This window comes from Oncorhynchus clarkii, chromosome 6 (assembly GCF_045791955.1).
Source record: "Oncorhynchus clarkii lewisi isolate Uvic-CL-2024 chromosome 6, UVic_Ocla_1.0, whole genome shotgun sequence".
Taxonomy (NCBI): Eukaryota; Metazoa; Chordata; class Actinopteri; order Salmoniformes; family Salmonidae; genus Oncorhynchus; species Oncorhynchus clarkii.
In genome coordinates this window covers 9,177,138-9,188,936 of record NC_092152.1, presented here as the reverse complement: position 1 = coordinate 9,188,936, position 11,799 = coordinate 9,177,138, and the positions used below count along the sequence as shown (strand labels likewise).

General features: G+C 45.1%; 1 protein-coding gene across 1 annotated transcript in view; it reads left to right on the top strand.

The window, feature by feature from the left end:
• The first annotated feature begins 1,298 nt into the window (after window positions 1-1,298).
• LOC139411855 (transmembrane protein 132C) overlaps window positions 1,299-11,799 on the top strand; it is a 293,386-nt gene continuing 282,885 nt past the window's right edge. Inside the window, exons 1-2 of the mRNA XM_071158596.1 lie at window positions 1,299-1,377; window positions 1,930-2,824. Coding sequence (XP_071014697.1) covers window positions 1,299-1,377; window positions 1,930-2,824 — 974 coding nt within the window. The remainder of the gene's footprint in view (window positions 1,378-1,929; window positions 2,825-11,799) is intronic.

The following is an 11,799-nucleotide window of genomic DNA, read 5'->3' as shown; positions in this document are numbered from 1 at the left end:
CAATGGTAACTTATACACAGAGTACTGAGTCAATGGTAACTTATACACAGGGTACTGAGTCAATGGTAACTTATACACAGAGTACTGAGTCAATGGTAACACAGGGTACTGAGTCAATGGTAACTTATACACAGAGTACTGAGTCAATGGTAACTTATACACAGGGTCCTGAGTCAATGGTATCTTATACATAGAGTACTGAGTCAATGGTATCTTATACACAGAGTACTGAGTCAATGGTATCTTATACACAGAGTACTGAGTCAATGGTAACTTATACACAGAGTACTGAGTCAATGGTAACATAGGGTACTGAGTCAATGGTAACTTATACACAGAGTACTGAGTCAATGGTATCTTATACACAGAGTACTGAGTCAATGGTAACTTATACACAGAGTACTGAGTCAATGGTAACACAGAGTACTGAGTCAATGGTAACTTATACACAGAGTACTGAGTCAATGGTAACTTATACACAGAGTACTGAGTCAATGGTAACACAGAGTACTGAGTCAATGGTAACTTATACACAGGGTACTGAGTCAATGGTAACTTATACACAGGGTACTGAGTCAATGGTAACACAGCGTACTGAGTCAATGGTAACACAGAGTACTGAGTCATGGTAACACAGAGTACTGAGTCAATGGTAACACAGAGTACTGAGTCAATGGTAACTTATACACAGAGTACTGAGTAAATGGTAACACAGGGTACTGAGTCAATGGTAACTTATACACAGGGTACTGAGTCAATGGTAACTTATACACAGAGTACTGAGTCAATGGTAACACAGGGTACTGAGTCAATGGTAACTTATACACAGGGTCCTGAGTCAATGGTATCTTATACACAGAGTACTGAGTCAATGGTAACACAGAGTACTGAGTCAATGGTAACTTATACACAGAGTACTGAGTCAATGGTAACACAGAGTACTGAGTCAATGGTAATACAGGGTACTGAGTCAATGGTAACACAGAGTACTGAGTCAATGGTAACTTATACACAGGTTTGTGCTTGTAAGCAGGAATCAGGAGGATAGAGTTATTGTCAGATTTGCCAAGTGGAGGGTCAGGGAGTGTTTTGTATGCGTCTCTGTGTGTGGAGTAAAGGCGATCTAGAGTTTGTGTCACCTTCCTACTTGCACGGTGTGCGTGTGTGTGCGCGTGTGCGTGTACTGTATGCGTGTGTGTGTGTGTGCGTGCATGCGTGTGTGTGTGTGTTTTTCAGAGCAGTAACGACAAGAGTTCAATTCGGTGGAATGGGACTTGTATGTGCCGAGGGGGGTTGACATGGTTAACCCCTTCACCTCCCCCCTCAACCACAACGGCCCCAACCGCCCCTGTCCCGTACCAGATGGACGCCTCGCCAGTGTAACTCACTGCTGACGAGAGGGGAGTTTCAACAGAGCTCTTACACTCCAGTCTTCACAGAAACACATCAGCTGCTACCCCAGCAGGGTCCCCTTCCACCTGCCCCAACACACACACACACACACACACACACACACACACACACACACACACACACACACACACACATACACACACACACACACATACACACACACACACACACACACACACACACACACACACACACACACACACACACACACACACACACACACACACACACACACACACAGACACACACACACACACATACACACACACACACACATACACACACACACACACACACACACATGCGCACACACACAAACATGCGCACACACACACACACTCAAACACGTGCACATACACACTTGCACACGCACACATGCAGGAGGGGGGGGGGGGGGGGGGGGGGGGTCACAGAAGGAGGAAGGATAAGTGGCCCCAACCTGTCCTGTCAGAATGTGAGGTGCTATTGTGTGATTATTAACATTGTAATGATGTTTCCTCTCTCTGTGTGTTACAGAGTCAGAGTGTCGAGGTGGTGGAGACACCCAGCCAAGGTTCTCCTCTTCTCTGCCCACCTACTTTCCTGTCTCCTGCCAGCTGCAGGGCGCCGACTCCTCCTTTTTCCTCCGGGAGGCAGGACAGGAAGTGATGCGTAATGGCAGCCTGCAGACGCGCACCGAGCCCTTCTTCCTCCACCAACCAGAGGCGGGCGCCGTCCCCCTGCCATCCGTCAACTGTAGCTACGGCAACCTGACGGCTGAGGCCCCCGTGCCCCTAGAGCTGCTCCAGGGGTCCCCGCGCCTCCTTGGCCCCTCCCCCACCCACATCACCCTCAACTGGAAGGTGCGTGCCCATGTGGTGAGCCGCAGGGTGGGCTCAGCACGTCCCCTCATCCAGGTGCTGTTCTACCTGGCTGGCCGTCGCTGGGACGAGGCAGCCCCCCTTCCGGAGCAGCTGCCCTGTGTGCGGGTGATAGCGGTGCGGGAGCCCAGCGAGGCCTCCCCATCGGCGAGCTGCAGGTTGAATGAGGTGGGGGGTGGCGTGGGGATCTGTGTGGCCCGCTTGGAGCTGCCTGCTGGCTGGTTCACCCCGTCACCAGGACGGAAGAGGCTCCCGGATACGGCCCTGACTGGAGTGGAGCTGTACTACTCTGTACAGCCCCTAGAGGGTGAGAGCGAGGAGTGCCCAGCCATCAAGGAGCAATGGAGAGGGCAGAGTGGAGCAGTGGGGGACATGCGGAGTGCTGGGCCCGTGGGGCTGGTTGTGGGGCCAGCGAGGCCCAGGGGGGAGAGGCTGAGACTGGATGACAACGTGGAGATCCTGGTGCCTCCCAGCCCCATCAGACTGGGACAGATGGTGGGCTTCGGGATCAGCATGAGTTCTGTCTCTAGTTTGGAGCAGTTCACTCTCAGGTGGGTCACAATACACACACACACACACACACACACACACACACACACACACACACACACACACACACACACACACACACACACACACACACACACTCACTTAATCACTCACACAAACCCTTCTGTGTGATGGTTGGGAGTTTATCTCTACGATTGTATTGCTTTGGCCTCCGGAATATGATGTTGAAAAAATTACAAATTGTACAATTTCATCATTGTATAGATACCGCCCAAACACATCACACGAGGAAACATTCAGTATTACTTTAACATCAAAACCATGACCTCATATGGGTTTAAATGTGTTCAAAGCACAGTACGTACCAAAGGGAAATCAACTTTGACACCAGAAAAGTTATTTTGTGCAAATTAATCATAAAAGTGAAGCAGAACATGCTGTGAGTAAAGTTTATTCATGAAGGTTATTTTGATCGTAGGAGGTTCACCATACTGAGCAAATGATTTCTCTGTGTTAGAGTGAGCTTGTACCTGCTTTATTTCCGTGGTGTATTTTCAGAGGACATGTAGGTTAGTAGTAAGGGAGTGATTTAAAAAAGCATTTCACCTTGTCTTGCTGCCTTCTCTCTCTCTCTCTCTCTCTCTCTCTCTCTCTCTCTCCCTCTCTCTCTCTCTCTCTCTCCCTGTCTCTCTCTCTCTCTCTGTCTCTCTCTCTCTCTCTCTCTCTCTCTCTCTCTCTCTCTCTCTCTCTCTCCCTCTCTCTCTCTCTGTCTCTCTCTCTCTCTCTGTCTCTCTCTCTCTGTCTCTCTCTCTCTCTCTCTCTCTCTCTCTCTCACACACACACCACACACCACACACCACACACCACACACCACACACCACACACCACACACCACACACACACACACACACACACACACACACACACACACATTAATCCTGCTGCTGTTTCCCCTGTTCTGTCAACTAGTAGGAGTAATGGGGTTGGCTCCAGGGTTACGCACACACACACGCACACTGTGTCGCCTCTCCTTCATTTACACACCTGTCTCAGCCTGTCCTCCTCTTTATTTACACCTCCTGTCTCAGCCTGTCCTCCTCTTCATTTACACCTCCTGTCTCAGCCTGTCCTCCTCTTCATTTACACCTCCTGTCTCAGCCTGTCCTCCTCTTCATTTACACCTCCTGTCTCAGCCTGTCCTCCTCTTCATTTACACCTCCTGTCTCAGCCTGTCCTCCTCTTCATTTACACCTCCTGTCTCAGCCTGTCCTCTTCATTTACACGCCTGTCTCAGCCTGTCCTCCTCTTCATTTACACCTCCTGTCTCAGCCTGTCCTCTTCATTTACACCTCCTGTCTCAGCCTGTCCTCTTCATTTACACCTCCTGTCTCAGCCTGTCCTCTTCTATTACACCTCCTGTCTCAGCCTGGCAGGTCAGCATTTCATTAATGTGTACACTGTGGATCCCGTGCATGACGAATACACTTTGATTTGATACGATGTATCATTTAGCTGAATCACAATGAATAAGGTGACACGGACAGGCAAGACCTGATCCTAGATCAGTGACCATGGACACTTTTACTGGGTTGACTCTGCACTGCTACAGAAAAGGAACGTTTGTTTTGGGAAGTCTGGCGTCACTTACTTCCCATAAGCTGTAGAGGACATGGGCTATGGTGTGTGTGTGTATGTGTATGTGTATGTGTATGTGTATGTGTATGTGTATGTGTATGTGTATGTGTATGTGTGTGTGTATGTGTGTGTGTGTGTGTGTGTGTGTGTGTGTGTGTGTGTGTGTGTGTGTATGTGTGTATGTGTGTATGTATGTGTGTGTGTGTGTGTGTGTGTGTGTGATAATCAACCCGCTTATCGTCTCAGACACAGTTCCAGACTCTTATTATCCAGACACACTGCACCACATGTCCTCTACCCCCAACCATTTCTATCCCCAGAAAGCCCTCCCCTCCCCTCCCTTCTCTAGTCTCTTAGTTAACCCAAATGCTTATGTTTACTACACATTTATGACACAGTAATACCCTACTAGGGTGTTTGTATTGTACACGCTACAGTCAATTGCACAGTATACTGCGTATGATAAACTGGGTGCCAGTATACAGTATATGGTAATAATGCATTAACACTAGAAAAGCCTGGCCTCGAGGGATCCCCTTTGAGCCAATGACAAGTCTTTTGTACGTCAACAATCTAACAGTTCAATTTTTTTATTGCATATATGCTATCGCAAAAAAATATATAATTTGGTTGTGTTAATGAAGATCTTATGAAAGATTAGAATATGAAAGAAAATGTATTTCACAATACCATGTTTATGTTTCATTAGTTAATGCAACTGTAGACTATATCGTTAAGGGCAGGTAGTAAGGAACATTATCAAACAAGAAAATGTATTTCAAATAACACAATACCATGTTTATGTTTCATTAGTTAATGTAACTGTAGACTATATCGTTAAGGGCAGGTAGTAAGGAACATTATCAAACAAGAAAATGCATTTCAAAAGAACAGAATGGCATATTTTGAATTTAAATATAATAGTGTGCTTTGAGTGCACCTGGGCAGCACATGTAATGTGGTAATTCTGCCCAAAATATATATTTTAAAATAGAGCTCAGGGTTGTTTTTTAAAGAGTTGTTTGGCAAGGATAGAATCTGCTCTTTCTGAAACTCTATAGACATGAAAATGTCTTACCGGGTTGTAATTCTCTGGGATAATTAGACAAAGTCTCTTTTCGGGTTCCATTTCCCTACCTCTGTGGCATTTCAAAGTTACGATGTGCATCAGATTTGTAATATACAATTTAACAATTGATAATATTCTCTCTCACCCATCAGACTATTGTCAATGTAATGTTGTCTTTAGGCAAACTCTATTATGTGGGACATCAGTTTGGATATGATTTAGGTGTATACTACCGGTCGAAAGTTTTAGAACACATACTCTTTCAAGGGTTTTTATTTATATTTACTATTTCCTACATTGTAGAAAAATTGTGACAACATCAAAACTATGAAATAACACATATGGAATCATGTAGTAACCACAAAAGTCAAACAATTCAAAATATATTTTATATTTGAGATTCTTCAAATAGCCACCCTTTGCCTTGATGACAGCTTTGCACACTCTTGGCATTCTCTCAACCAGCTGAGTTCCCACATATGCTGAGCACTTGTTGGCTGCTTTTCCTTCACTCTGTGGTCTGACTCATCCCAAACCATCTCAATTTGGTTGAGGTCGGGGATTGTGGAGGCCAGGTCCTCTGATGCAACACTCCATCACTCTCCGTCTTGGTCAAATAGCCCTTACACAGCCTAGAGGTGTGTTGGGCCATTGTCCTGTTGAAAAACAAATGATAGTCCCACTAAGCCCAAACCAGATGGGATGGCGTATCGCTGCAGAATGCTGTGGTAACCGTGCTGGTTAAGTGTGCCTTGAATTCTAAATAAATCAGACAGTGTCACCAGCAAAGCACCCCCACACCGTCACACCTCTTCCTCCGTGCTTTACGGTGGGAACTACACGTGCGGAGATCATCCGTTCACCCACAACGCGTCTCACAAAGACACAACAGTTGGGACCAAAAACCTCCAATTTGGACTCTAGACCAAAGGACAGATTTCCACCGGTCTAATGTACATTGCTCGTGTTTCTTGGCCCCAGCAAGTCTCTTCTTATTATTGGGGTCCTTTAGTAGTGGTTTCTTTGCAGCAATTTAACCATGAAGGCCTGATTCATGCAGTCTCCTCTGAACAGTTGATGTTGAGATGTGTCTGTTACTTGAACTCCGTGAAGCATTTATTTGGGCTGCAATTTCTGAGGCTGGTAACTCTAATGAATCTCTGCAGCAAAACGTAACTCTAGGTCTTCCATTCCTGTGGTGGTCCTCATGAGAGACATTTTCATAATTTGCAACTGCACTTGAAGAAACTTTCAAAGTTCTTGAAATGTTCCATATTGACTGACCTTCATGTCTTAGTAATGATGGACTGTAGTTTCTCTTTGCTTATTTGAGCTGTTCTTGACACAATATGTGCTTGGTCTTTTACCCAATAGGGCTATCTTCTGTATACCACCCCTACCTTGTCACAACACAACTGATTGGCTCAAACGCATTAAGAAGGAAAGACATTCCACAAATGAACTTTTAAGAAGGCACACCTATTAATTCCAGGTGACTACCTCATACAGCTGTTAGAGAGAATGCCAAGAGTTTGCAAAACTGTCATCAAGGCAAAGGGTGGCTACTTGAAGAATCTCAAATATAAAATATATTTTGATTTGTTTAACACTTTTTTGGTTAGTACATGATTCATTATGTGTTATTTCATAGCTTTTGATGTCTTCACTATTATTCCACAATGTAGAAAAAGTACAAATCTAGAAAAACCCTTGAATGAGTAGGTGTTCTAAAACTTTTGACCGGTATTGTAGTTTGGACGGGTCGTCATTGACCGGTAGTATAGTTTGGATGGGCCATCATTGACCGGTAGTATAGTTTGGATGGGCCGTCATCAGCTGTGCAGTCTGACTACCAGCCAGTGAGGAGCAGAGATCTAAGCTGTGTTAGTAGGTATATTCAAGCGAATGTGTGTGTGTCTCCAGTGTGTGTTTGTGTGTGTATGTGTGTATGTGTTTGAGAGCCTATAGTCGGTGTGTGTGTGTGTGACCTGTGTGGAGAGGTGTGTGCAGTGTAAACAGGTGAAAGGACTAGGTCTCTACGCTGCTCTGAGAGATCTGCAGAGTCTATCTGATCTTCTGCAAATCCGGGTAATCCCACTACACACATATCCTTGTATGCCCCCCCCCTTGATCCCCAGATGTTATCATATCATCGATCACTCGGCTCCTCTCGCACTTACAGCTTGCTTGAGAGTGTGTGTGTTTACCTGTGTGTTTACCTATGTGTGTGTGTGAGTGTGTGTGTTTATGTGTGTGTGTGTTACTACGTTGTGAAGATGAAGGTGAATCTGTAGTGAGGTAACTACGTTGTGAAGATGAAGGTGAATCTGTAGTGAGGTAACTACGTTGTGAAGATGAAGGTGGATCTGTAGAGAGGTAACTACGTTGTGAAGATGAAGGTGGATCTGTAGTGAGGTAACTATGTTGTGAAGATGAAGGTGAATCTGTAGTGAGGTAACTACGTTGTGAAGATGAAGGTGGATCTGTAGTGAGGTAACTATGTTGTGAAGATGAAGGTGGATCTGTAGTGAGGTAACTATGTTGTGAAGATGAAGGTGAATCTGTAGTGAGGTAACTACGTTGTGAAGATGAAGGTAGATCTGTAGTGAGGTAACTATGTTGTGAAGATGAAGGTGAATCTGTAGTGAGGTAACTACGTTGTGAAGATGAAGGTAGATCTGTAGTGAGGTAACTACGTTGTGAAGATGAAGGTGGATCTGTAGTGAGGTAACTATGTTGTGAAGATGAAGGTGAATCTGTAGTGAGGTAACTACGTTGTGAAGATGAAGGTAGATCTGTAGAGAGGTAACTACGTTGTGAAGATGAAGGTGGATCTGTAGTGAGGTAACTACGTTGTGAAGATGAAGGTGGATCTGTAGAGAGGTAACTACGTTGTGAAGATGAAGGTGGATCTGTAGTGAGGTAACTACGTTGTGAAGATGAAGGTGGATCTGTAGTGAGGTAACTACGTTGTGAAGATGAAGGTGAATCTGTAGTGAGGTAACTACGTTGTGAAGATGAAGGTGGATCTGTAGTGAGGTAACTACGTTGTGAAGATGAAGGTGGATCTGTAGAGAGGTAACTACGTTGTGAAGATGAAGGTGGATCTGTAGTGAGGTAACTATGTTGTGAAGATGAAGGTGAATCTGTAGTGAGGTAACTACGTTGTGAAGATGAAGGTGGATCTGTAGTGAGGTAACTATGTTGTGAAGATGAAGGTGGATCTGTAGTGAGGTAACTATGTTGTGAAGATGAAGGTGAATCTGTAGTGAGGTAACTACGTTGTGAAGATGAAGGTAGATCTGTAGTGAGGTAACTATGTTGTGAAGATGAAGGTGAATCTGTAGTGAGGTAACTACGTTGTGAAGATGAAGGTAGATCTGTAGTGAGGTAACTACGTTGTGAAGATGAAGGTGGATCTGTAGTGAGGTAACTATGTTGTGAAGATGAAGGTGAATCTGTAGTGAGGTAACTACGTTGTGAAGATGAAGGTAGATCTGTAGAGAGGTAACTACGTTGTGAAGATGAAGGTGGATCTGTAGTGAGGTAACTACGTTGTGAAGATGAAGGTGGATCTGTAGAGAGGTAACTACGTTGTGAAGATGAAGGTGGATCTGTAGTGAGGTAACTACGTTGTGAAGATGAAGGTGGATCTGTAGTGAGGTAACTACGTTGTGAAGATGAAGGTGAATCTGTAGTGAGGTAACTACGTTGTGAAGATGAAGGTGGATCTGTAGTTGAGGTAACTACGTTGTGAAGATGAAGGTGGATCTGTAGTGAGGTAACTACGTTGTGAAGATGAAGGTGAATCTGTAGTGAGGTAACTACGTTGTGAAGATGAAGGTGGATCTGTAGTGAGGTAACTACGTTGTGAAGATGAAGGTGGATCTGTAGTGAGGTAACTACGTTGTGAAGATGAAGGTGGATCTGTAGTGAGGTAACTACGTTGTGAAGATGAAGGTGGATCTGTAGTGAGGTAACTACGTTGTGAAGATGAAGGTGAATCTGTAGTGAGGTAACTACGTTGTGAAGATGAAGGTGAATCTGTAGTGAGGTAACTACGTTGTGAAGATGAAGGTAGATCTGTAGTGAGGTAACTACGTTGTGAAGATGAAGGTAGATCTGTAGTGAGGTAACTACGTTGTGAAGATGAAGGTAGATCTGTAGTGAGGTAACTACGTTGTGAAGATGAAGGTAGATCTGTAGTGAGGTAACTACGTTGTGAAGATGAAGGTGTATCTGTAGTGAGGTAACTACGTTGTGAAGATGAAGGTGGATCTGTAGTGAGGTAACTACGTTGTGAAGATGAAGGTGGATCTGTAGTGAGGTAACTACGTTGTGAAGATGAAGGTGGATCTGTAGAGAGGTAACTACGTTGTGAAGATGAAGGTGGATCTGTAGTGAGGTAACTACGTTGTGAAGATGAAGGTGGAACTGTAGTGAGGTAACTACATGTGATATTCAACATTTGGAAAGTAGAGAGCAAGCATGTTGCCAGGTGGGGTGGTGGATGGGTGCAACCCACTGGTCTGCAAAACCAAAGCTTCTCGATTCGCTCCCCCCTTTGGGGAGACATAACGTTTCGATTTTGCTTTAACTTCTGGTAAGACTGCATGTACGTGCACCCGCAGACAGCGGGCTAGAGTTGTTGTGCATAAAAAAAACACCATCTATTTGAATCTATCACTATTATTAGTCCAGGCCTAGCCTGTGTGTATTGAATGTTAGTGAACTGCCTTTGACCCAGGCTCCCTGGTCAATAGTGGCACACTTTATAGGTACAATAGGGTACAATTTGGGATGCAGCCTAGCCTTATCTTCTCTTTACTTCTCCTCCTTAGTATTACATGGACACACAGGAGACAGGAGATAGGACACAGAGGAGACACAAGACACACAGGACACACAGGAGACAGGGCACAGAGAAGACACAGGAGACAGGGCACAAAGGAGACACAGGAGACAGGGCACAGAGGAGACACAGGAGACAGGGCACAGAGGAGACACAGGAGACATGACACACTGGAGACACAGGAGATAGGAAACACAGGAGACAGGACACATAGGACACAGAGGAGACACAGGAGATGTCCCTGAACAACCCACTGTTTTTAGGCTGTCATAAGAATTAGTTCATAACTGACTTGCCGAGTTAAATAAAGATAAAATAAAAACACACAGGAGAGGAGACACAAGAGGACAACAACAATGGGGGTAAACAAATCACTCAAAAAGGTCTGCTCTGTTTCCACAAGATTCTCTGCAATGTCCAATTATCTGCCAGTGAACGGTAACCATTATTTTGTTGCCATCAAAGCATTTCTCCTCTCCAGAGAGACGGATGAAAGCCATACTTAGGGTTTTTTCCATGAAAACCATTATATTAAAAGCTTGTGTATGCACTAAAGACTGCAGCGATGTGAGTAGTTCTTTATCTTGTCCTCTTGTTTTCCTCATCCTGTTCTCCATGATCTAGCTTGACCAATTACTCAACCACTTTCCCCATATGGTCCCAGTAGGCTACATCTCTCTTCCCCCATATGGTCCCAGTAGGCTACATCTCTCTTCCCCCATATGGTCCCAGTAGGCTACATCTCTCTTCCCCCATATGGTACCAGTAGGCTACATCTCTCTTCCCCCATATGGTCCCAGTAGACTACACCTCTCTCTTTCCCATATGGTCCCAGTAGGCTACATCTCTCTTTCCCCATATGGTCCCAGTAGGCTACATCTCTCTTTTCCCATATGGTACCAGTAGGCTACATCTCTCTTTCCCCATATGGTCCCAGTAGGCTACATCTCTCTTTCCCCATATGGTCCCAGTAGGCTACATCTCTCTTTCCCCATATGGTCCCAGTAGGATACATCTCTCTTCCCCGATATGGTCATAGTGGACTACATCTCTCTTCCCCCATATGGTCCCAGTAGTCTACATCTCTCTTCCCCCATATGGTCCCAGTAGACTACATCGCTTTTTCCCCATATGGTCCCAGTAGACTACATCTCTCTTTCCCCATATGGTCCCAGTAGGCTACATCTCTCTTTCCACATATGGTCCCAGTAGACTACATCTCTCTTTCCCCATATGGTCCCAGTAGGCTACATCTCTCTTTCCCCAAACTGTCCCAGTAGGCTACATCTCTCTTTTCCCAAACTGTCCCAGTGGGCTACACCTCTCTTTTCCCATATGGTCCCAGTAGGCTACATCTCTCTTCCCCCATATGGTCCTAGTGGACTACATCTCTCTTCCCCCATATGGTCCCAGTAGGCTACATCTCTCTTTCCCCATATGGTCCCAGTAGACTACATCTC